General features: G+C 47.1%; 1 protein-coding gene across 3 annotated transcripts in view; it reads right to left on the bottom strand.

The window, feature by feature from the left end:
• Window positions 1–3982: 3982 nt before the first annotated feature.
• LOC109315619 (TBC1 domain family member 7) overlaps window positions 3983–26844 on the bottom strand; it is a 41007-nt gene continuing 18145 nt past the window's right edge. For 2 of the 3 annotated variants that reach the window (XM_019543416.1, XM_019543430.1), the window contains 2 exons: window positions 14733–14862; window positions 13510–13740 (listed from right to left, as the gene is read on the bottom strand). In XM_019543416.1, the coding sequence (XP_019398961.1) occupies window positions 13654–13740; window positions 14733–14862 (217 nt within the window). In that variant the 3' untranslated portion in view covers window positions 13510–13653. Of the gene's footprint in view, window positions 4330–13509; window positions 13741–14732; window positions 14863–26844 lie in introns of those variants that run through there. The other variant, XM_019543424.1, reaches the window with a different exon arrangement.

The following is a 26844-nucleotide window of genomic DNA, read 5'->3' on the forward strand; positions in this document are numbered from 1 at the left end:
AGTTAACCCCCTTTGGCATGGTATGCCAAATTCACATCTGGTACCACTGGGTGCAACTAACTTTTCTTCTTACTACTTGGATACAAAATTGGTAGGCACTCATTTCAAAGCCTCAATGTAATTAAACTAGGTAAAGGTAAACATATATACATCTTAACTACCCAAAGTGATTTTATAAGCATTTTTAACACGATTTCACTTACAGTAGACAAGAATGCTTGCAACTATGTCAGAACAACCCCTTCTCCTGCCACAAATATGTATCTATCAGAAGACTCTCAAAGCCTAGATGGATCTCCAGATCAGGCACAGAGCTGTAGTAGTAGCCATTCATGCTCTTTAACACCCTTCCAACCACCTGCCTTCTACCCAAGCTTATCTCACAAACAATGTATAATTAGGCCAAGTGTTTTTCTGTATTTGTTTAGATATTAAGCTATAAGTTGTTGCTAAAAGCCTAATTATATTTTAAGATGTAGTGAGGCCTTGTATAAAGTAAGGACTAGTAAATTTAGCAAAGCCTAGAAGTAGTAAGGCCCTGTGGCGCCGGTAAAATTACCTTATCAAAGGAATGCAAGGCTTGTATTGCTATTGGTCAGTCTATGGACAGTTGAAGAAAAAGGAATCTAAGCGGTCATACATTATCAGGGTCCTTCAGAAGCTATAAATTAGCTGAAATCTCTGGAAACTATTCAGAAGGAAGATGCAGCTCTGTGAAAAAATTAGTTAGCTGTTGCCTGGATCAGTGGGCCCGTGGACCTCAAGGAGCCCAAGAACTGCATTCCAGAGTCCTTCCCGGCACCCCTCAGACAGCGTTGCTTGGGAACACCAGACCTCACTGAGCTTTGTGGAAAGAGAAGTTGCTGTGCATCAGGACTGCCGATAAGCTGCCGACGCAAATTGCTTTTGTCTGTCATCATTTGTCTTGTTACTACGCGTAGTTGTGTTTTTGCTAAGTCAATAAATCTTTCTTAGCTTTCTACCCCTGACCACACTCTCAATCTAAACCCTCCGCAGGCGGCTGGGACACCTGTCACTTGATTGGCTACCATATTTTTGATATATAACTGATCTACCCACTTCCCACAGGAAACAGCCCAGTTATTTAAAGGTCTCCCAGGGGGCAGCAAGAGATTACTCCATGCATCTTCTGGTCTCTATCTTGGATTGAATGTTGACTCACTTTTTAATTGGCATCTAGTTCTGGCTCTTGACAACAAGACTGGCATTTTGGCTAGCAGACTATGGGTCTGACTGTCAAACTAGACTACCCAGACCCCAGTCAGTGGCAAGCACTGCCAACATGTTTGTTCCGGTGGCCTGTTAGGTACAGCTGGTTGAACAGATGAACGTCCCACCATGTTAAATGATAGCAGCTTGCTCAGGGAGTGGCAAGCCTGTGCTAGAAGCCCCTTCTTTCAGAGGTGAACAATGTGGTTGTGCAAGGGGACTGAAATGGTCACTTGGTTCTTTGCCAGTGATCTCCCTCTGCTTCTTGACACCACACCTCCACCCCTCTCCACATGTCCGTCCCCAACTATCATTTGTTTCTCAAGATGCCTAGACATTACCACAGATCCCCCTGCTCTGCCACCACATTGCCATTCAGCTCAAGACCTGCTCTTTCTCATTCTCCTCACACATCCTGCCACCCCATGATCACCAAAACCCCAACATGCCCCTTTATTGTCCTGAGCTCTGGTAGCATGTTGCTGAGGCTGCCAGCAGCACTGGAAGCAAAGAAGAGCTGAGATAGGTGAGTAACCACAGTGGTGAACTATAGGCATAGCTCCATAGAGATGTGAGGAATTAAAATAGTTACTGCAAGACAAAAGTGGCCAAGGGATAAAGGCATCTCAAGGGGAAGAAAAGAGAAGTGAGAAACCAAGGCTAAATACAGACATTCAAAAAGCCCAAGCCTGAATGATTCACTCTTTGCAAGTTAATCTAAGCTGCATAGGTTGAACCAAGAAGCAAATGAACAGACATTCACTTTTGATTGAGGCAATGCAGCCACATGCCTGCAATGACTCAGGCTAGAAGCCAAGGGATGCTAGAACGAGCCCTCCCTTCCCTTAGGCACTGGCCAGAAGGCTGGAGGGAAGCTGAGTTGGTGGGAGAGTGTGGTCAGGCCCTGGCAGGCCACTGAGTATGATTGGAAAGGGGTTTAACCCCCCACCCTGGTCTACAGAGACCCCAGCACGGGTCCGCCTGGATGGGGAGGGGAGAAGCAGCCCTTGCCAGGTTTGTCCCCAAGCAGCAAGGGGCATGGCCAGATGGTGACCCAGGCAGCGCCTCAGGCAAATGGAGTGGGGAGGGAGGGAGGTTAACCCTCCTGCCTCCCTTCTCCCACCAGCTCAAGTCCTCAACTAGGGTTTGCTGGCTCCCCCGCCCACCAGCTGCTCAAGCGGTGGAGGGCATGGCCAGCCAGTGGCCCAGGAAGCACTTCAGGCAAAAAGGGAAGGTGGGGGAGAGGCGGTGGAGGGAGGCTGCTTCAGCTACTGGCTGCCCACGCCCCCACCATTCGAGAACAAACCTGGCAAGGGCTGCTTCCCCCTTCCCCCTCCAGACACACCCTGGCTGGGGTCCCTGCAGGCCAGGATGGGGGGGGTTTAAACCAGATGTCCTGGCCATGCTCCTTTCCACCGGAGCAGCAAGCAGGCAGGAAAAGCCAGCAGCTCCTGGCTGGGGTCCCGTGGGGGTGAGAGAGGGGAGGCAGGGGGGTTTAATTCCCCTCCCTACCCTTGGCCTGAGCCTGCTGTCCCATGCCCCCACCCTGTCCACTCCAGCTAGGAAGAGTCTGGCAGGGGCTACTTTGCCCATGCCAGGCAAGCCAGGCTGCATCTCCAGCCAGGTTTCCCACCCTCCACCTCCTAATCAGCTAGCCCTCACTGCTCTGGCTCGAGAGCAGAGGGGAGGGCCCAGCCCTGCTCTGCTCAAGCAGACTGCACAGCCAAGCCCAGAGCTGCAAAGCATCCTGGGATACTGGGGGACTGTGATTTAACTTGAACCAGGACCAGGTCTGGGACAGCAGTTCCATAAACTCATTTGACCTAAATCAGTTATATCTCATACTACATTCAACAAAGTTTATCTTAAGGTAGCTTTGACCATTTTGAAACTGCTGTATGTATACTGAACTTCTGTTCTGTTACAGGTTTAAACCAGTTTCTGATCACTTAAACCGGCTTATGTGTAACTTCTGACCCTAGCCAAAACTAAATTTTAAAAAGAAAACACTTTTCCAAGCTACTTCTGAGCTTCAGAAAGCTGGCATGATGAAATGCGCCCATTCAGGTGTGAAAAACATAGCTTTTAGTCCTGAAATGAAATGCTTAACCTAACAGTTGACTTATGACACGTCTAATACCTCCAAAGCATGTTCCATTTTGAAAAAAAACAAACCAAAACTGCCATGCCAGGTCGTAGGCAACCAGGTCTGGGGCTTACCTCAGAGTCAGAAAAAGCAGCTGAGGTCCAAGGGGAGTGTGCCAAGGGAAGCCAGAAGCCGGACAATCCATCCAAGGAACGGAGTCAGAGATCCAGAAGGTCACAGAACAGGCGGTCAAGAAGCTAGCTGGGTCACGCATCCGCAAAATCAAACCAGATTTGGGTCGGGTATCCAAAGGGTCAGGCCAAACTCAGGGTGTATGGGCAAACCAGGTCAGGTATCCCGAGAGTCTGTCGGGAAGCCAGTAGCTGCACAAGCCAAGGGTGTAGCACCCTAGGAACAGGGTTGACCCTTGTTCCCCAGACACTTCCTTTTCTGGGTCAGGGGTTTATATATTGGAAAGGATGAGCCCACTCCAGTGGCAGGGAGTGGGCATGTGGCTGGGCCCAGCTGGAGGGTACTGGCCACCTGCGTCCACTCTAGTGCTCTGCTGAGGATGAGTGGCTGTGCCACAAGCTAAGACCACGGGTATAAAGCCATAGTCTGACACACACAAACCATAACTTCCTTGGTATTTTAAACTAGATTAGTTGTGCTGCTTTTTTCAAAAAAAACATTCCTGCTAGATGGGGCCCGGCCAGTACACCAGACATAATTCCACTGCCTTCATCAAAATCATTCCATTACCTCAGTATAAGAGTAATAAAACAGGTCCTTTGAACCAATTCTTCCCCCAGAGTCATACTCATCTAGCAACTTCAGTCAGAGTTTTACATATGCAGATTTTAAAATGAATGTTTTTATAGAGCCACTGGGCCACAGTTGATGCAGACCTGATTCATGCTTCCCAGTTTTGTGGAAAAGTTTTCATCTGTCCACAAACTTTATAATAGACTGAGTACAATCCCCAAGGCCAGATTTTGGAAATGGCTCCAGCTCTAAAATAAATGCAGTAAAACATATATTCAAGTCACTAACCAGATAATGATGGAAGGACGCTAGAGCTAATCAACTATTTATTTTCCAACAGAAATTGTTCCTTCTTCACATGGAGGCAGATTAACTAACTAATGAACTTGCCCCTGAATAAATAATGCATATAGTTAAACAAAATATTTCTGCTGCTGCTTTGTACATGCAACTGAACAAATGAACTTTCAGCTGATGAACTTTCAGCTGACATTTAAACGGTGACACTTGAATGCATTCTGGACAGCCTATGAGGATTCATCTAGGACTTATAAAATGTTTATATAAATTACCATTGTTCATGTGAAAAGTTCAGAGCCGCATGCATCTCTTGTCACAGCAGTCACTAGGACCTGCCTGTTGTTAGACATTGCTAGAAAAAGACTTTGTTTTGTGCCTTCAGTTAAGTAGCGATTTAAAGAACATTCGCCTTCAAGTCTGAAAGCAATATGGCCTAATTGGCATTTCTGATGAAACAAGATTAGATAAGCCTCTCTTCCCAGCATACAAGTTATTGATTCCCTCTCAGGACCAAATTCACTAAACACATTTTCGGTGTTTTTTAATCATAAAGTAAACTGCAGTCCAAATCCTGAATAATGAATACACAATACACTTCTAGATGAATGAGCTGAACAAATTAGAGGAAAATAGTTTAATTGGATAATCTCTCACAATGTACTGGGGCTTTTTCTTATTTAACTTTTTTTTTCATTTAAATACAGGGGGATTTATTGCTAGTTACCCACAGAACACATGCATCCTTTCCCATTAGCGTGCTCCAATTCATGTCTAGACTAGAAAAACAGGCCACATGCCAAAAATGTTTTATAACTACTGTATTTACCTAAATCCAAGATGACTTGGACTTTAAGACAATTAGAGTATATACATGGAAAATTATATTTTTTTTTTAATTTTTCATGTATAGAACTTAATTCATAGATTCCTAGATCGTTAGGGGCTGGGAGGGACCTCACAGGTCATCGGGTCCAGCCCCGTCACTCTAGGCAGGAAGACAACTGGGATTATGTGACCCCAGCAAGGTGACTGTCCAGTCTCCTCTTGAACACCTCCAGGTTAAGTAACTGCACCACCTCTAGAGGGGGTTTATTCCACAGTCTGGACACCCTGACTGTGAAGGAGTTTTTCCTGGTATTAAGCCTGAAGCAGCTTTCCAGGAGTTTATATCCATTGGTCCTGGTCTTCCCCAGGGGTGCCCTAGTGAACAGTTTTTCATTGAGCTCCTGATGCACTCCTCTGATATAGCAGTAAGCCGTTATCAAGTCCCCTCTCAATCTTCTCTTCTTTAGGCTAAAGAGGCCCAGGTCCCTCAGCCTCTCGTTGTATGGCTTGCCTTGCAAGTCCCTGATCATATAGGTGGCTCTTTTCTGGACCCTCTCAAGTTTTTTCACGTCCTTATTGAAGTGCAGCACCCAGAACTGGACGCACTACTCCAAGTTCAGTCTCACCAGTGCCAAGTACAGCGAGAGTATCACTTCTGTTTACACAAGATGCATCAGTTGATAAATGTCAACATTTGCCCTGCTGGCCACTGCATCGCACTGACAGCTCATGTTCATGCGGTGGTCAGTCATTACCCCTAGGTCCCTTTCAGTTGTGGTGCAAGTCATGCTGTCACCTCTAAGCCTGTATGCATGTTGAGGGTTATTTGTCCCCACGTGGAGCACCATACACTTGGAAGTGTTAAACTTCATCTGGTTCCAGTCCGCCCAACTCTAGCTTGTCCAGGTCTGCCTGTATCAGCGACTGATCTTCTGGTGTGGCCACACTGCCCCATAACTTGGTGTCAACGATGAACTTGGCCAATGAGCTTTTCACTCCCCTATCCAAATCATTGATAAAGATGTTGAAAAGCACCGGTCCAAGCATGGACCCCTGAGATACCACTGGCCACTTCTCACCAAGACAACACGGATCCATTCATGAGAACTCTCTGGGTCCTACTTTGTAGCCAGTTTCCCACTCACTGAACAATCGAGCAGCTGAGCCCACAATCTTCCAGTTTTCCCACAAGGATATCGTGGGATACTAGATCAAAAGCCTTTTGGAAATCTAGGTATACAACATCTACCTCGTCCAAGTGGCGAGAGACCTGGTTGTAGAAAGTGATAAGATTAGTAAAACAAGACCTACCTGCAACAAAGCCATGCTGGCTGTCATTCAGAATCTGACCTTCCGCAACCGTATCACACACAGATTTTTTAATGAGCTTTTCCAGGATTTTCCCTGAGATAAAGGTTAGGTTGATTGACCTATAGTTACCTGGGTCCTCCCTCCTCCCCTTCTTAAAGATGGGCACAATGCTGGCCCTCTTCCAATCCTCAGGGATTTCACCTGTGCACCACAAATTCTGAAAGAGTTTTGCCAGGGGTCCCACAATGACCTCAGCCAGCTCCTTCAGCACTCTCAAATGGAGTCCATCTGGTCCCGCTGACTGATAAACATCTAGCTTTTCTAGTTGGTATTGCACCCGCTCAGCATCCACAGTGGGGAGGCTGTCAGTCCCAGCATGCCCCCTATGAGCTTTACCTAGTTTGACTTTCCCCACGCTCCGGTGAAATACTAAAGCAAAGTGGGTATTCAGGAGTTCAGTTTTTTTCTGAATGTTGGTTACCAGCTGTCCCAAGGTGTTAAGCAGGGTCCCACACTTCCATTTGTTTCCTTTCTACTGCCTACATACCTAAAGACTTCTTATTGTCCTTTTGGAGTATTCGAGTATTAGAGCATCCTCTTAAATTCATCCTTCTACCACTATGGCGAGGAAAGCAGCAACAGAGAGTGAAAGGCGAGACCCCAACCTAAGCCAAGCCACATGCAGCAGGTATCCCCTGCATGCCATCCCACACCTGCACTCCCCTTGCCATATACCTCCTCCCTTGCTGCACAAGTCACCCCAAGCCCAGGACAGGCAGAAAATCAGCTCCAGCTTTAGCCTTGGGTCCAGGGCCAAGCTGGAGCTGAGCTGCTGCCTGCCCCAGGGCACTGCTCGACTCAAATGGTGCACCTACATACGATGTGTTAATGCACATTAGCCTAATTTAATGTGTGTAACAGGCATGTGTCTACACGTGCATGCCCTTAATGCATATTAAAATGGTGAAATTAAGCTAATCATGCCTAAATTTGATACCTAAAAATGCAGGTATCAAACTAACGTGACATTAATTAAAGCACATTAATGCACTTGTAGGCATGACTCAGCACTAACTTTAGTGCTGGTCTGCCCAGCCACTAGGGACACATGGCAGGGCTGCAGGGACTTGGGACTAACTTTAGTCCTAAATCCTTGCACGTGTAGACACTTGCCAAAAATTTCTTAGTGCACATACATTTAGTCATGCTTAAATACACATGTAGACGCACCCTAAGGCAAGGATATTTCCCCCAAGTTGATCAGAGAGGGGGAAAAAAAACTCATCTTGGATTCAAGTAAAGACAGCATTTGGATAGATCTATGCTGTAGTCACAGTGGCAGTTGCTCTATGGTATGGACATAAAGCACACCGGCAAGTTTTAGACTAGCTGGGCACCAGATCTAGGATGTTTAAAATTGGGGAGCTGGCAATAGGGTAGGTAGAATTTGCACCCTGGGCAACAGATTTGTACCTGACATGGTTTGTACCTTGGGGCATTGGAATGGAAACATGGGGAGAGAGGGGCAGAGCAGGATGTTGCTACAGTTAACTAGAAAGTTAACCCTCCCCTAGCTCTGCAACCATTGCAAATGAAGATCCAAAGTTTTTAAGTTCAGTGGTAGCTGCAGAGCCAGGGGAGGGTTGCTGGCCAAAGCCCTCCATACCTCCCCTCACAGCAACAGCAGCATCTCCCATGAGGGGAGATGATAGGTGAGGAATTGACCAGAGCCTTGAGTCCCCCTGCCTCCACCCTGAGACCTACCTATACCAAGCACCAAAGGCTAATGTCTCAGGCACCTGCCCTTACTTACACTACTGGGAGGAGGAATCAAAATGAGATGCAACTGCACCACCATGGCCCCATGGATCCATCCCCTGTTGTTAGGTACCAGGAGCAGTCTAGCCACAGCATCACAGCACACAGCACAGAATACTTTAAACTGTTTTCCAGGCACATTTTGCCACCTGCGTCAAGCATCTAGACTGCTACTAGATTGGACCTGGCTAATTTAAAACTAGTTTGGGCACATCAGTGCTGCACTACCAGGCCAAGTTGGGCTTTCCACCTAGTGTTGACAAGTATGTTTAACCCTAGGCCTCATCTTGAGTTAAGCACAATCAGGTAATCCAAATTTAAATATGATTTTCCTGTCTACACTGGGTTCAAAGCCCTTCTCATATGCATGTCAGGCAAAACAGTTTGAAATAACCTATTATCCAATTGTAAATACATCTCCTCGTGACTTTATCTGTTAGCAGCCAAGAGAAGCTCAGAGTATCTTAGGCAAGGGTGTCAAACATATGGTCTGAGGGCCAACCTTGGTCCATGGAGTTATTTGATCCAGCCCGTAGATAGCTGGACCAACCCCATGCTGCATCAGCATGCTACATACAGTGTGCTTGCAAGACAGGGGGTCAGTCCTGGGCACCACATGCAGCCCCCACCCCAGACCCCATGCTGTATGCAGCACCAGGTGCAGCCTACACACTACCAGCACTGTATGCCCCATGCCAGCACCAGGAGGCTGTATACACAGCAAGCCCTAGGGCCGACATATGCTGCCCAGTGTGTAGGGCTGGGCCAGTCACATGTCCAGCACATGATACAGAGCACCAACATGGGGCACACACTACATGCAGTGTTCTGCCCAACGCACAGCACACTGGCTGGCCAGCAGGGTACTGCACAGAGTACACACCCCTACCAGCCCCCTGTGCCACATGCTAGACTAGTGGGTCTCAGGGCTTGCTGTGCACATAGCCCTCTGGGGCCAAAGCAGGGACCATGGCTACTCCACAGGGGGTCAGGCCTGGTCTGCCCAATAGACCATCTCAGGGATGCTCATACAGCCCACAAGGCTGAAGGCATTAGGACCCCTGGTCCAAGGCAGTTCATTGCTGGACTCCTCTTCATTCATTAATTGATTTTATATAGGGTCAGTTTCCCCATGAAAACTGAAATGAGACCAAATATGCTTCACACAAACCAAATAAGCATTACAGTCTACACTTATAGTAGCAGTATGCTGGTACTTCAGAACTATGTTGCTATTAAGTGGTTGTTGCTATTACAGGGCATGTCATCTGAATACATGGTGTGTAAAATGTTGCCAGGGAAATGTTGCTGGTAAAAAGGTTTCTGGCTCTTAGTGACTGTGACTGCAAAGATGCATCAACTGTAAAGGTAACGGTTTTCAATTGCTACAAACCTGCACTGGTTATGAATCGGCAATATACAGCAGAGGTGAAAAGCTTCCCCCACAGTCCATTTGTTACTCCACTGGACTGGTTTGTTTTTTTTCCTTTCACTGAAGAGAAGAGATCCCACCTAAAAGGAATTTCTCAAACATGCCTAACATTACATTTTTCTTTTAAATGAATAAGGTACACTTACATTAAGACTTCCACAAGCTCTCCACAAGTTGTTTTGCCTTTGAGAAACATGCAAGTGTCATTGGAGTCAAATTTTGATATAAAGGTTTAGTGTTATGTAAGCCACAGGAGGAAGAAAATGTTAGAGCTAGATTTTTTAAACAAAGGTGTGACGTGTGCATAGGATTGTGATCAGTGTCATATTTTCCATGACCTCAGATGAAATGTCTGAAGCCTCCTATCGTGTTAAGAAGCGAAGGTCTTTTCTCACAGAGGCTAAAAGGGGACTTCACTCTCCTTGGGAGCCAGAAGCACTTCACTACATTTACTCACATGTTTGCAAAAATCAGCCCTCCAAAATTGGAGAGCATGTCTTAAGTGGGGAAGCTGATTTTTCTTCACTGGAATAGAAGCAGGGAGATACTGCTCTAAGATGGCTGCCATGCTTCCCCCTCTGCCAGCCTTAAGGAGGGAAGGGATGGAGTTCATCCTTCATGGTCAGAGCTACAGTGTTAAACTTCAGTCAGGATCCCATGCAGTCAGTGTTCAGCCACAACTAGAAAACTCTTTTTCTGTTCGTTCTGCCTCTCATGTACTGCAAGCGACAGTGCAAGTAAGGCCCAAACCTTTTTACAAGATCAAAAACCAAGCTAGAACCTTGACTCTACAGTCTTTTACCTTCCAACATTTACAGGTACGAATATTTAAAAAGAAAAATGAAGAGGTACAAGACAGGGATGTAATCACCTTTTTAAAAGAAAAAAAGAATGAATGTAATGTGTCAGGTACTGCTCTGGTTCCTGAGACTCCTTTGTCAATACATGAGGGTTTTATAAGTCACATTTTCTATTCCACTAATTTTCTTTCCTTTGGTGCTATGTAAAACACCTACATAAAACATTTTAGGGCTGGACTCGATGATCTCCCGAGGTCCCTTCCAGCCCTGATGTCTATGAAATCTATGAAATGACTATAAAGGGAAACAGCGAAATGGATTGCATGAAGTGCCAGCTGCACAATGGAAAAGTGGTAGCTGCCTTGTTTTCATAGATTCATAGATTTCTAGAGTCAGAAGGGATCTGGTAGATCATCGGGTCTGACTCCCTGCTCCAGGCAGGAGAGCACTGGGTGGGTTAGGTAACCCCAGCCAGATGCCTGTCTAATCTCCTCTTAAACATCTCCAGGGTAGGGGAGAGCACCACCTCCTTTGGGAGCCCATTCTATATTTTGGTGACCCTTACTGTGAATAATTTCTTCCTTATGCCCAATCTAAATCTGCTCTCCTTCCATTTGTGGCCACTATTTCTGGTAACCTCAAGGGGCGCCCTGGCAAACAGTGTCCCCTATTCTCTGCTGGTCCCCCTGATGAACTTCATAGATTCCATAGACATTTGGGCTGGAAGGGACCTCCCAAGATCGAGTCCAGCCCCCTTCCAAAGGGCAGGAAGTCAGCTGGAGTCATAGGATCCCAGCAAGATAAGCATCCAATTTGCTCTTGAAGGTGTTCAGTGTAGGTGCCTGACCCACCTCCGATGGCAGGCTGTTCCAGACCTTGGGGGCTCGGACAGTAAAGAAATTCTTCCTTATGTCCAGCCTGAAACTGTCTTGCAGTAGTTTATGACCGTTCGACCTCGTCATCCCTTGGGGCGCTCTGGTGAACAAATATTCCCCCAGCTACTGGTGGTCACCCCGATAAACTTATAGGTGGCCATCAGATCACCCCTAAAAATGAGATTTTCCAGGCTAAAGAGTCCCATGGCTCTCAGCCTGTCGTCATAAGGTCTGTTTTCCTGACCTCTGATCATGCGCGTGGCTCTCCTCTGGACTCTCTCAAGCTTCTCCACATCCTTTTTGAATTGTGGAGCCCAAAACTGGACGCAATACTCCAGCCTGTAGGCAGCCACAAGATCACATCTGAGCCTTCTCTTGCAGAGGCTGAAGAGATTCAGATCCCTCAGTCTGTCTTCACAGGGGCCTCAACCATATAAGCAGTCCTTCTCCGAACCCTCTCAAGGTTATCCACATCCCTCTTGAAGTGTTGCGCCCAAAACTGGACACAGTACTCCATCTGTGGCCTCACGAATGCCGCATAAAGGGGAATTATCACTTCCCTAGACCTGCTTGTGATGCTCCACTTCCCTACCTCCCTTCTCTTGTTCAGTTAGAGTAATCTTAAGGGTTACTTATAAAAGCTAGAAAGTAAAACATGTCAGGAAAAAAAAAATGATTTTAAGTGTTTCCAAATTAGGAATTTTCAAGAGGTGTAGATTAGCTGTCTGCCGCTGTACAAGTGTTATTTTTAATTTAAATCAGACAGTTTTTTTTGTAGGCGACCAAAGCTATTTTTCATGTACTAAAGACAAACATCCATAATCCACTACAGTTTTGTTCTTAACTTCAAATTTATAAATTTATCTCCCGAGTTTCTTCACCCAATAAGATTTATTGTCGTTAGCATGACTACTGTTAGAAGCAGAAAAGGTCTGTTTATCATTTGCGCACATAGATATGCAATGAGCAGGCAAAATGCCTCCTCTTGGGAAATGCATACCATTTTCAATTTCCACTGAGTAGAGGGGCTAGGAGGTGCTTCCCACTATTCAGGATCAAGTCCAAAAAGATAAAAGATAGCTTTGATGGCTAGGAAGAGAGTAGTAAAAAATACATCTAACTGTGATGAAGCATTTCAATCAGGATTACCACGATATCCTCTAGTCTCCTCATGCTGCTGTTACAAAGGCTCCTTGCAGAAATGGGGGAAAAAAAAAAACCAAGCAAACAAACAGCACTTTATTTTAAACTCAGTGAGCTCCTGCACCGAGACCAGTGCATACCCAGAAGTGGCAGTGTGTTAACTGGACTCAGTACTCCCAACATCTGCATAGAGCAAGCACTTTAGTGGGGATTTTTTGGGCGCTTTTATCTCTGCATTTCAGAATTTCTATCCAATAACTCAGAGAAACCACTTTTGGCAAGTAGCACAGTGCTGCTACTGCTAGTAAAGTCATGTTCAAGGTTATATAGCCATTAACCATAGTCTTTGAAAGCCACTTGCATTTCTCTGTATGTTCAACTGTTCCAAAGCACTTCCATAGTATTTAATTTCATACCAGTACACAGTCTGAAGCCAGTAAATATTAGTGTGTCAGGCTAGTCTTACATGAGTTTTTCCTTGAATGTAAATGGAAATTGTGTTCAATAAATGTTTCACTGTAAAAAAGTGGCATTAGGAAGCCTAGTAAGTTCCTTAGGCTGCTAAAAGTCTCAAAAGACAACTTTCCTTTTCATAACCTGCCCTAAAGATTAAAGCCTGGAGTACTATCAAAGGAAAATTGCTCGGTCACATATATACGGTCAAGTACAAACTACTTTGGCCTCAAATACAAGAAAGTATTCAAAAGTGTTTTTCCATCATGTTTTAGTATACCTGCTCATGCTAATCTGTTCAAGGCTGTGCCACAAATTACTTCCTGAGAATGATGTTGTGACACTATCCAATATGAACACTGAAATTGGTTCACCAAGAAACACTCTGGATATTATCACAGCCCACCAGAACACTTCATTAAATCTATTTTTATTGAAAAATATTTACACATCAAGCACCACACTGTGAACTAATTTTTCAAGTTATTTTATTGGAATATTTATCGTGAATGATAAATGAAAACAGAAAATTGGTATCTGCACATACTACATACTTTGAAAGAAAATACCTTCAAAAGGCATCTTTTCCCAATCTGCAGATACTTCAGCAAGTTCTCACACCAAATGCGCTGGGTTTCCACAATGTTTGTGCCACAAATCAATAGCTTTGCTCACAATCGCATCCGTGTTGTCTTGTGGAATCTAGAAGAGATCAGGGCAGGGGAAGGGGGATTAATTGATTGACTAATTTAAATTTGACTAAGTAAAATCTTGAAAGCCCCAGTTGAAGTTAAAAATGCTAAAAACAAAAACCCCAGTCTCTCCAATTACTCAAGACCTCTGTTTCATTCTGTTCACTCCAGATTCTCACCTGGTTGTCAATCTTCCACAAAAACAAAACATGTATGACAAATGAGACTCAGAAAAGCACAAATTCCCTTCAGACAGCCTACCAGCTTGCTTGTATAATCAGCTGGCCTTCCTGGGAATTTGCAAAAGATCCTAATCCATTTTGAGGGTGCACCTGTATATCCACAGGGATCCCTTTGGCCCCTCAAATAGAACAGGATTCAGTAGTGAGAAATAACAAATCTTAGCTTGATAGGTATGTCATAAACTAATACAGAAGTACACAGATAGACTAGCAATTTCCAGTACATATTTAGACATCCATGGACACCTTGGCTCAGATGGGAATGCCACCAGTGGGACAATAAGGGGAACTACCGTAGAGTAGATCTCCTCACAACAACTTCTGTGGATTCTGTGGATGTGTGACTTCAGTCTGCCCCACTGAAGTAAACCCTTGCATATTTATTTCCAAAACCCAAAGACTGGATACTTTCCCCCAGATTCATGGATTCCTTTCTGAAAAATTTCTAAAAGAAGACACTAACATTTGGGTGACTTCTAAAGCTATTAGGATGGCCACTTTTTTGTTTTGTTTTATCATTTAAAACGTAAGTGTATACATATTTATTCAGTGGTAATATACAAAAACATTTGAATTTGCTGGGTCTGACTTAGGAAAAAAAGTTAGTCAATCTTAACTCAATGCATCTTGACAGCATGGCTAGTCCTCAGAGCAGTGGGGGATACTATCATTCCAGAGTTCACAATGAAATGGGGTAAATGATAAGTTTTCACTTGCAAACAATATTTTACAGTGCTGATAAAATCCAAGGTGTACTTACATTTTCCAGAAACTTGGTGATTTTTTCTGCATTGTTTAGGGCCATGATCTTCATTCTGAAGGTTAATAAAATCTCCACAGCAACAAAAACAAGAATCTTGCAGGATCCACTAATAACTTTATCCCAAACCCTGGAGAAATAAAGTAACAAGGAGTCACCAAACAATGCTATTCTGATTTTACCCTATTTTCTCACATACCACACACATTTTGTTTCGAGGAAAGCAGAGTGAAGAAAAAAGATTTCCAGTTATGACCACGTAGAGCAGGGGCAGAGCCTAACCTTCAATTCAGTCACCCTCACTTTCCTGCTCAGGCAAAAGCTGCTTTTGGCTGAGCAGGAAAGGAAGAGTGAGTGAGTTGAAGATTAAGCTCTGTCCATGCTCCAATTCATCTGTGAAATAATTAAAATGGTAGCATCTACTCAAAACTGGACCTCCCCCCCTCCCTTCTTGTATGGTAAGGAAGCAAGAAAAGCAGCAGCAGAAGCCATCTTACAGTGTCTCCATGCTTCTGTTCTGGATAGAAAGTCAGCTTCCCTGCTTACGATACACACTTCAACAATAATTCTTTTTATTCGGTAAAGACATCTACATTTATTAATCTCTCTTTTTCCATTCAAGGATATAGAAATGTGCTGAATTATACATGCAGTGTCTGTCTGATGATTTATTAATACTAACTATAAAATTTAAAAGATAAGAAGTGCCTGACTTTTGGATATCTACACAGAATGGAATAAGGGCAAACAGCACAGGATGGGTGCTGCAGAGCTTACATGAAGATAAGGACAGGTAACAGCTTCCAACACTGCCATCTCTCTCTCCCCTTCACATCAACTATGAACAGACATTCCTTTGAAATGGTAAGAATTTCAGGGGGATTTGCAGCACCACAAAGCTAGCATGAAATGCACATCCAGACACTCAAGTCCTGGTTGTATGGAGCAGTACAGAGCATGACAAGAGCATGTACACCACAGGCACTCTACAGCCAGGGGGCTGACATGAAGCAATCCCATGATGCTTTGCAGAGGCCTCCATCTGTGCAGGACAGCTGAATGCAGAGGAAAATGACTATTGGCTGGCAGTCCAGGGATCCCATCCCCTCCCCTCCCACCCTGCCACACTTGGGAGTACAGAGCTACAGGACATGTGTTCAGTTTCCACTACATGCCCCATGGCTGCCATTTCAGCAGTGCTGGCAGGTTCAGTGCATGCTGTACTCCTGCCCGCACAGAGTCAAGGCCTACCCCTGGGAGGTCAGCAACAGGAGGGAGGTTCTGACGCAGGCTCCACTTCAGGAAGGGGGCCCTGTGGACTGTCCCTTACCCCAAACAAGACCTTTCCAAATTACAGCAGCTGATCACCATGCAACACCCTTGCACCTCCTGGCTGTGCCACCTGTAGCACCACCTCAGGTGGGGCTCTGATGCTCCCTCTGCTTCTGGGAAGAAGCTGAAAAGTCTCCCCTTCACCCCAACCATGATTTATAGCTTGTAGAAGCAAAAAAGCTCACCTTCCTGAAGTACCCAGACACAAGTTCCACCACCTACAATTTCCTGTTCTGCACCCTTCCTCTTGACTTGTAGGTAATGCCAAAGATGCTGACACAACAGGACAGAGGTTTTTGGCATAGCACGAGAATTTGGCAGTTGGATTCGTATTAGGGTTTTTGGACAGGAAGGATTTTATCCTGTCCACAAAGAAAGACAGACCTGGAAAACAAATCTGCATGGTGACTTGTGAACCTGACTCCTCCTACCTGGGGCAGTCAAGTTTTTCCACGATAGACAAACTCCCTCGAGCTGTACGTGTGTGCATGTGCACACAGGAGGACCGGGGGGGAAAAGAGGGAGGGTGGCTGGAGGTACATGGGGGAGATAGGAGCAAAGCCTTCTGGGATACTGGAGGACCATACCATGCCCTGTGGTATATGTGCAAAGGCATTACTAGGTGGTGCTAGAAATTGAAGCAGTGCTGAAAAGTTACTGTTGGAAAGAGCTACTATTTCATCATGGACCCACCATGTATTTTTCCATGAAGAACTACCTGAATTGCTGTGTTTGCTTTTTGCCATGCTAAATGAATGTATTTCTTGATACAAATGAAGAAATGACCTGTCCACAGTCATTAGCAGACCCTAACAGACTGCAGGGACTAATGATGACTTTAAACTGGAACCTGAAGGGTAAATTCCCAAGGGCTGCAAGTAGTCTTGCTACATGAATCCTGTGAACATAAAACCATATAACAAATTTGAAAAACAACCTTCAAATGCTAATGAACTTCATTCAGCCAGTAGCTCTCTCTCAAACCTGAATCAAAAGATTCTGGATTTGAGACTAGCCCTAAAGCTCAGCTCACCCATTATCCAATGCCAGAGAGAAACCAGCCTTCTGATGACAGTCCTGTTCATCTGCATTATTTTTAAATCTCTTGCCTTACGACCTGTCACAAAGACCCTGAGAGGTTACCTGTGTTATTGTTGTGTCTGTGGTGCTTACTCTAAAAGAATCTTTTAGAACAAAAAAGAGGAGGAAATTGACCTCCTCTGGAGGTCACAGAATCATATACTGTTTATCCTTCATGATCTCTGTGAATATCCAAGACAAACACAATTAAAATGCAACCTAAAGAGGTTTTTTTCCTTCTTCACAATGTATAAGGGTACCCTAAAAAAAGGGTTACAAGACATAGCTTTGTTTTCTGCCTTAGAAGAATTGGTAATATTAAATCCATTCTTCCTTTAAGTACCATTAGAGAGGGTCTCACAGCTTATTTATTTTAAACTGTTGTAGATCAAGGGCTGGCATTATCTTTCTAACGAAGTTTCCCAGGAGAACCTACAAGTATACAAAGGTTTAGAATTTTTGTCCAAGATCAAAAATGGTCACGCCAGGAGAAAAACATCCTGGGAACAACCAAGGTTAAATCACTTCCAAGAGCTTCTCCTAGGAAAAGAATGTTGTATACATTCTCTTCCAGAAGAAGCCACAGCACAGTCCTCCAGCATCCCAGATTGCACAGGGTCCCCCTGGCTGTGCAGCATCAGCACTGCAAGCTCTCTGTTGTTCAGGGGTTCAGCATTCAAATATCTATTCAGGCATCTCTGGGTAAATTTTTCTACCAGGAAAATAAACCCAGGAGAATTCTCCTAGATCATTTGTACCTATGTACACAGCCAAAGGCTTCTCTTTTTGCAAACATGGATTACCTATTGCAACTAAACAGGTATTAACATTTTTAAATGATAAACTACCAAAAAATCCCTTCTTCTGCACCGTTGATGAAACCTATACTTTCATAGCTTCCCTGGTATCATCATTTGCATAAGTTTTTCAGTCATCAAAAACAAACTAGAACTACATTTTTTATTAAAAAGCAAGTAAAACCCTCAGGCCTACTTTAGAAATCATAAATCAGGAAAAGACACAAGCCCAGTGCTTTCCCCTTTGCAGATAAACTGTAAGTTTACTGTTACTATATTATATAACATCAACATAATCCAAACAAGAGCAACAAAATTAATAACCCAAACAAAAACCATTATTGCCTCTATTGGTGTTTAAATATCCCACGACAAGTTGCTCCTCTAGAATCTTATGTTGTTGCTGGATTCTATCAGTTTATGCAAGAACTAAAATGAAAGAGCAATTATTTCCTATTCTACAAAAATAGGTCTTTAATGTAGCTATCCCCAATTCCCTAATATATATTTTTTCAAACCAAATAATGGTTTCCCCACAGGTTTAGACAATTTTGTAAAGAGTCTACATTCATTACAGAAAGTAATAGTAGAAGTTTTTTCCATAGTGTATTTAACCTAATTCCTAAACAATTTTTTTAGCTATGTAAATGTTCATGTGAGAATAAAGACAACCAGTTACCTTGTCTCCTGTTCAAGACACCAAAGAAGAGGTTTATTAAGTGGAAACACAGCTAGCACTAACTGGCTACATCTTCTGAGGTCATACTTTAAAATTGTCAGTGATTATTACTATAGCAGTAGCTCCAGCAAGCAGTAACACAGTAGGAAAGCTAGTGTATGGCACTGTCATAAATAGTGTAGCAGTTGTCAAAACCACGTAAAATACCGCAAAAGGAGCTGCATTATAACTGGCAGTGACAGAAAGTTTTAAGCAGATACAATCACAATGCCTTTTCTTTAAATTACCCAACTACATGGTTAAATATTTTATATCATAGTAGCTTTTATACATGCTTTAATCATTGGTTTCATTTTTATATCCTACTCTGACTTTTCAAAAACAAGTCACCCATGATCACATTTGCTTTCATGGATTTTAGCTTTAGAAAACTGTTAAAAAATATTTATAACCCAACTAATGGAAAAATGATCATAGACATTTCAATGAACTATAGTAACAGTCCCACTCAATTCCACTGAAATAAAAAGCACATTTTTCTTAAGATATCATCTTTGGGTGGGGAGAGGCTGTTAATGCATTTGAAAATCTACAGGTGTAACTTTTAGCCATAGGAGGCCTCACTTAGTGATCCTTGTCTTATGCAAAACTGTGCTGTCAGCACAAACCTACAAAACTGTGCCATCTGCACAAATCTGCAAGTTGACCCCATCCTCGGAGACCCCCCTTTTTTTTTTTCCTCCTCTAATTTTCCCATGTGCGCCAAAGGCGGGCGCAAAGAATTGACCAATCAATACCCATGGTGCAAGTGATGTCATTTGGCCTATAAAACCTACGTGCGAGCTTCCGCTCAGCAGAAACAGTGCTCCTCAGTGCATCGAGGAGGAATTCTTCCTCCCCGCCCAGGCTTGGCCAGCCTTGACGTGCTTCTCCGCCACCGATTATGAAATTTCCCTGGCATACCCCTCCCAGTGCACCCAATAAGACCTCGTTCATCTCTGTCTCAAGAGGGTCTCCGCAGCTGTCGATTTCGCAACACAACCGTTATGTTTTTTGCTTGATCTGCGCCTACACGTCCATTTCACTGACATGCAACTAAAACGAAAACAAAATCCTGCAACCATTATGCATGTGTAGCCGCCTCCTTTACAAAACCCACCCAAGGGGACAAGACCCACCAGCTAGATTTGGGATTCTCATTAGGAAACACCTTTGTTTCCGGGGCTCTCTCACACACCCCACCCCTCAAGATGCCGTTAGGCGTTCTTCCTACTTCTCCTTTCTCATATCCCGGTTCCTGACCTTCTCTCTCCATTTCTCCTTTGCATCGGGATAAAAAGTCCGCCACCGTATTTGTCCTGCCTGGTCTGTAGGTCACCGAGAAGCGGTACGGTTGGAGGGCTAGAGCCCAACGCATAATGCGTGCATTGTCAGTCTTAGTGGTATGCAGCCACCTCAGGGGCACGTAATCTGTAATCAATTTGAACTCGCAGCCTAGCAGGTAATATCGGAAATACTCCACCCCCCACTTTATCGCCAAACACTCCCGTTCTATAGTGGAGTACCTGGTCTCCGGGTCGTTTAGTTTCCGACTGGCGTAGGCAACGGGTCGCTCCACCCCATCTGCTTCTTGTGAAAGGACCGCCCCCAGAGCGGTTGCTGACGCGTCGGTCTGTAAAGTGAACAGGATAGCAAAGTTGGGGGTACGCAGGCCTCTGCAAAGGCCTCTCGTCGTTGTTGAGTCCATTCAATCACTCCTGACCGCTGGCCTTTGGTGGTTTCTACCAGAGGTGCCGCGATCTCCATGAAATGAGGAATAAAACGCTGGTAGTAGCTCCCCAACCCCAAGAACGCTCTCATTTGTTTCTTCGTGGTCGGCACTTTGTAGCCTCTGATGGTCGCCACCTTGTCTGTCAATGGTCGAACACAGCCTTGCCCTACTAGGAAACCTAGGTATTTGGTTTCGCGTTTACCTAGGGCACATTTTTTTGGGTTGGCCGTCAGCCCGACTTGTCTCAGTTCTAGTAGGACAGCTCGCAGGGCCCGCAAATGTTGCTCCCAGGTGTCCGTGTATATAATAATGTCGTCAATATAGGCCGCTGCATACCTTTGGTGGGGCGCCAGGACCCAATCCATTAGCCTCTGGAAGGTAGCGGCGGCTCCGTTAAGCCCAAAGGGCATACGCTTGAATTCAAAGAGGCCCCACGGCGTCCCAAACGCCGTTTTGCACTGGTCCTCCTCCCAGAGCGGGATTTGCCAATATCCCTTCGACAAATCAAGGGTCGAGATGTATTTGGCCAGACCGATGCCCTCCACTAGCTCGCTTATATGTGGCATCGGGAATGCGTCAAACTGTGTCAATTCATTCAATCTTCGGAAATCTATGCACAGTCGCAGGCTCCCGTCTGGTTTTTCTACCGGCACTACTGGACTACGCCATGGGCTCCGGGAAGGGGTTATGATCCCCTGCTCTAACATCATCTTGATTTCCTTCTCGACTAACGGGTGCTTATGGTATGGGATGCGTTGCCACCGCTCCCTCACTATTCGCCCCTCCTTAGTAATAATCTGGTGCTTCATGCCACGCGCCCTTCCGGGACGCTCCGTGAAGACGTCTTGGAACTCGTGGACTAGCCCCGTCATCTGCCGTCGCTGGGACGGACTGAGGTGCACCCCTATGGGTACCTCCCCTGGCCCTAGCCCTGGTGAGATCAGGAGCCCCTCCGGTTCGTGCCACTCTTTAAGCAGATTAACATGAAATATCTGGCGTTCCCATTTGGCCCCAGGGCGCAGGATCTCGTAATCAACTGGCCCCACCTTCCCAACGACCGAGAAGGGGCCTTGCCACTGTGTTGAGAACTTACTAGCAGCGTCTGGTAATATCAGTAGCACTTTCTGCCCTATCCTTAACTCCCAGGGGTGCGCCCTGCTATCGTAGCGCTCCTTCTGGCGCGCCTGGGCCTGTTCTAAATTACCCAATGCGATCTCCTGGGCTGCTTGCAGCCAGTCTCGCATTTCTTGCACGTATCCCCTCATTCCTCCCCCATGCTCGGGCCTGGCCTCCCATTCTTCCCGTTTAACATCTAACAAACTACGGGGTTGATGCCCAAATGTTAACTCGAAGGGGGAGAAACCTAAAGAGGCCTGAGGGGCGTCCCTCACTGCGAATAGTAAGGGTGGAATCATTAGGCTTCACTTGCGGGGCTCCTCCTGGTGCACCACCTCAACAACCCCTTTAGGGTCCCATTAAACCGCTCCACCAACCCATTGGTCTGTGGATGATGTACAGTAGTCCGCAGGTGCTTAATCTGAAGTACTTTACAAAAAGCCTTTAGGACTGCAGACAAAGTTGGACCCCTTGTCCGTCACTATTTCCCACGGAATCCCAAACATAGTGACGACCCACTGCATCAATGAATCGGCCACTTTAGCGGCAGTCACCACCCTCAGAAGGAAAGCCTCGGGGAACCGGGTGGTGTAATCTATTAACACCAAAATGTACTGGTGCCCACCTACGCTCTTCGGGAGTGGGCCCACTACATCAAGCGCCACCCGAGAGAAAGCCTCCCGTACCACTGGCCTGGGCTGCAGCGGGGCCCTCCCTGGCCTGTTCGGGTTAACCTTTTGGCAGGTGTGGCACGAGCGACAATACTTATCCACATCTTCGTAGAGATGGGGCCAGAAACACCAGCAAGTCAGCCGTGCCTCCGTTTTATCCCTCCCCAGGTGTCCTCCAAGGGGGTGTTTGTGGGCCAGCCATAACAGCTGATCCCGGAAAGTATGTGGGATTATTAACTGCGCTATCTCTTCTCCCTGTCGCCTTCCCTGCTTCACCCTATAAAGCAGTCCGTTCCTTATTTCTATTCGCGGGGTGCCTTTAGTGCCGCCCATGGGGCTTACCTGGGGGGTGTCTTCCCGAGCATCTAGCTCCCAGGAGGCGCGCAGTTCAGGGTCTGTCTCCTGTTCCTGCCGGAACGGCTCCGACTGGGTCAGCTCCCCCATCTGCAAAGCGTCAGCTTCCCGACCTTCTTCCCCCGCCAGGCCTCCACTGTCGCGCTGGCCCCTTCTCCCACATGCAAGGATGTCGAAGATCTCGGGCCAATCACGGCCCAGGATCGTGGGGTACAAGATGCCTTCCCTTAGCCCCACTGGGATCCTGCGTTGGGTCTCCCCTATTCGGACGGTCAGCACCCGCCGCTCAATGTAGCTTCGCTCCTTATGGAGGCATACTAGGTTGATGCCCTCACACTGGGGGGCCTGTTCCCACCTAATAAGCGAGGGCCTAACCAGGGACTGGGTACACCCGGTGTCTACCATGGCCTGAACGGGGACCCCTTCCACCCACGCTTGTACCTTGGGCCAGGTGATGGCTGCCCACCCCACAGTCCATTGCTTCCGCCTCCGGCACCCCTTCGGAGGCCTGGTGATCATCCTGGTGGTATTTCTCCCTAAGGGAGCCCCCTCGCATTCCCTGTGGGCAGCTTCTCGCGAAATGCCCCTTCCTCCCACAGGTAAAACAGGCGGGACCTTGTACTCCCCCTTTCTTGCCCCTCTTACTGTCAACAGCCCGCCCATTTGTAGGCTCTGCCCTTTTTGTGCCGCTCACCTGGCGCCGCTCTCCCTGGGCGGCGTCAAATTGCTCAGCCCACTGTAGGGCCTCCCAAGAGGAGGTGGGGCAGTGGCACCGTACCCAATTTCAGGTCTCCCCCTCCAGGTCATTGATAAACTGCTCCATCAGGATCAGATCTTTTATCTGTTCCTTGGAGGTACTCTCGGGCCTGAGCCATTTGCCCAGTAAGTCCGCTAAAGTCTGCCATAAGACACGGGGAGTCCTTACCTCCGCTGGCTTCTTCTCTCTAAAGGCCTGCCTGTGCCTCTCTGGTGTAATATCTAGTCTGCGGAGGATCTCCCCTTTTACCTTCTCATAGTCCACAGCGTCGCTCCTTGACATGGCCCTGCCCAATCAGCAGGACGCCAAGCTGACCGGCCCATTTCGCCTTGTCGATTCCTGCCGCTATGGCTGCTCTCTCGAAGATTTCAAGGAATGCCTCTGGGTCATCCTCTGGCGTCATCTTTGGCATGCGCCACTCTGCGCCGCCCCGGGTCATCCCCATTTGTTGCTGCACCCAGTGTTCCTGCAGGGTCGTCTGCCTGACGGCCTGTTGCTGTCATTGTTGAAGCAGCTGCACTACTACACTCAGTAGCTGGTGCATCGGGTCCCCGATCTGTCCAGCCGCCTGGTGCTCCATTGCAGGGGCAACATGTGCCTAGGAGGCCATCGTTGCTTCCCGGCCAATGCACCAAAATGTCCACGCGTCCGACAGCGACAACGCTGGTTCGGGCATCCACGGATGATTGTCCCCTTTAATCTCCAGATGCGGCCCCTGCTCCGGGTGTGCTCATGCCAGGTCCGTCTGCCACGACTTCGATGTTCCTCAGTTCAGTGAGTTACGCTGGCACGTGCACGTCCGGAAGCGGGACCACCCGTCGTGTCCCGTCCAAGGTCCTTGAGGGCTCCTCCCTCCCCTACACCCTCGCCCGGGCTTCCATACACAAGTCCAGGTTGCCCACTTCTCCTCCCCTCTGATGGGGTGAGGGACAACTCCTCGAAATCAAACACAAAGTTAATACCTGTGAGCTGCTCCGTCAGGTCCCGGACGGGTGGCTGACTCTGGGTCCCTTCAAGTCCCGTTCGCCTCCTTCGGGAGGCCTTTGCCCCCCTTTTTGGGGTTCACCGCCTGTGACCGGCGCACCCTGTTCCCGCCTGGGCTCCGCCTCCTGTCCAGTGCCCTGCGGCCGGGGCCCGCAGCCTGGCTCCTCCGGCTACCGGCCACGCAGCCGTGAGCTGGGGCGGGGAGCTTCCCCCCCCAGCCTTTACAATCTTTCCAATTGCCTTCGGGGCCTTTCGCCCCTCGTGTCTTGCCCCTGCAGGGCCTTACCCTTGGCCCAGAACACTCTTGTCAGGCGCGGGTCAGCAGCCCTCCGCCACTCCAAACTTCCGCCGGGGATCCGCTCCTCCCCCGGCTCTTCCGGTCCACCGCTTCTCTGCGCCAGTGCTGCTTTTGTGCCCGCCAGCACCGTCACACACCTGGGGAAGGTAATTAAGCCTCGGGCCTCGAGGCACTGCAGGGGGCTCACCTCCCGAGCCGAACCCACTCAGCAACTGGTAGGCGATCTGGCCCCCCCTCCGGCTGCACCGCCGCTGTCGCACCCCGTGCCCCGGCTCTGCCGACACTTTTCTGGTGTGGTCGGGCCAGCCTCACTGCACCCAGGGCTGCCTGGGGCCAGGGCTCTCTCACAATACTGCCATAAAAATGTTTACAGTGCCATAAATGGCAAGAAAAAGGACATCCCTACCCTTTGTTGCACCATATCAGTGGCCGTGATGACAAAAGGTAGTGTAAAAGTGTGCTGCTTTATTGATACAGACATCTGTTTTCACTGCATCAGGAGAGAGTGAGTGGCTCAGGGCTGCCCACACTCTCCAGCTGACTAGGGACAGTGCTTTGAGAGTTCAAGTGGCCTGAACCAGTACCCCACAGGAAATCCCATGCAGGATTGGGCCCCTCCAACCCTGGGAACACCTGCCTGGCTTTCCCTGCTTATAGAGACACAACCCAGGTAATCTCGGGGCACCTACCCAGAATAAGTTAGGGTTCCCTACTTACATAGACCTGCCCCAGGACCTCCAGGGGCATTTCTGTAAGTGGGGAAAGTCTACACAAGTCCCAGAAGGGAGGCACAGGACCTGGGTAATCCCCAGCAACCTGTGCCTCCATGCTGCAACTTGTGCTAAGTCCCATACCAACCCATGCTTCATACAGAGGTACAAGTCACAGCAAGGAGGCACAAAACAGTGCAGGACATAAAGACATTCCAGGGCCCCACACCTTCACGCCAGGATGCACACTTCCAGGTGAAGCATGGATCAGCATGGCACCTGGTGCAGGTCCTAGCGTGGATGCCTGGAATTCCCCAGGTGCCATGCTGCCCCACACTTCTGCACCAGCATTCACCTCCCAGCAAGCAGGTATGAGTAGCAACGGACATGGGGAATCCCTAGGCAAGGAGAATACACGAACACCATGTGCCCCCAGAGGTTGGGGGGGGCCACAGCGAGTTCCTGCAGGTGGTGGTGGCAGTGTCGGTGGCAGGAGCATGGCAACGGTGAGTGGTGAGCTCCCGCAGGTGGCCACAGTGGTGCTAGTGGCGGGGGGTGGAGGGGAGGCTTGGCAAGCACCCACAGATGTCACCGGCAGCAACAGTGGCGGCCAGCAGCAATCAGAGACTGCCCACAGACACTGCCAGTGGTGGTATCGACACAGGGGAGGGGCGGTAGCAAGTGGCGACCACCCGCAAGTGCTGGCAGCAGCATTGAAGGCACTTTTTGCAGAGGGTGCACTGCCAAGCTCAGGGGGTGTACATGCACCCACATGTACCCCCTACTTGTCACTAATGGGAGAATACATTGCCCTGCCTGATACAAGACAACAGGCAACATGTATTTCACTCAGTGAGGTGGATGAGCTGTGGTGGGACATGTCTGGCAACATCTGTTTTTACCCTTTCATCCCAATTAAAATGGCTGTCCTGATTAAGGCTCTTGGCCCAGAAAAGCACTTAATTAAGCACATGCTGAAATATTCTGCTGCAAATTAAGTGCACATTTAAGAGATTTGCTGAATCAGTGCCCAGACCCTTATCTAGACAGAATTTTCGGGGAGTTAGCATAATTCAAGTGTTCCCTCATTACCCTCCAAACTTCAGCTTAATCATTAGAATGGTACTTGTAGCCTACGTCTAAGCTATGGACTCCTGCTGGTGCTAATTATATCAGGAAAGTGATGAAGTGTGTAGAGATCAGTGGTCCTGCACACTACACCAGGGTTTTATAACAGCAAAACTGCACAACTATGCTGCATAGCTATACTGGCAGGTTATTCCTAATGGAGATTTGACATAAATCCTAAGAAAGATTTTCTACACAAGATGTGAAAAAAATTAACTAAATCAGGTATCCATAACAATTTATTTGAACTGGCACACAAAATGTACCTATGTCAGGAGTAAGAGAAGAGGGTGCTAGAAAATGAAGTCTTTAAATAACTTACTGAAAACAAAAAACACTCAACTGAATGATTCATAGATTCATAGATGCTAGGGTCGGAAGGGACCTCAATAGATCATCGAGTCCGACCCCCTGCATAAGCAGGAAAGAGTGCTG

This window comes from Crocodylus porosus, unplaced genomic scaffold (genome assembly GCF_001723895.1).
Source record: "Crocodylus porosus isolate Cpor-Errol unplaced genomic scaffold, CroPor_comp1, whole genome shotgun sequence".
Classification (NCBI taxonomy): Eukaryota; Metazoa; Chordata; order Crocodylia; family Crocodylidae; genus Crocodylus; species Crocodylus porosus.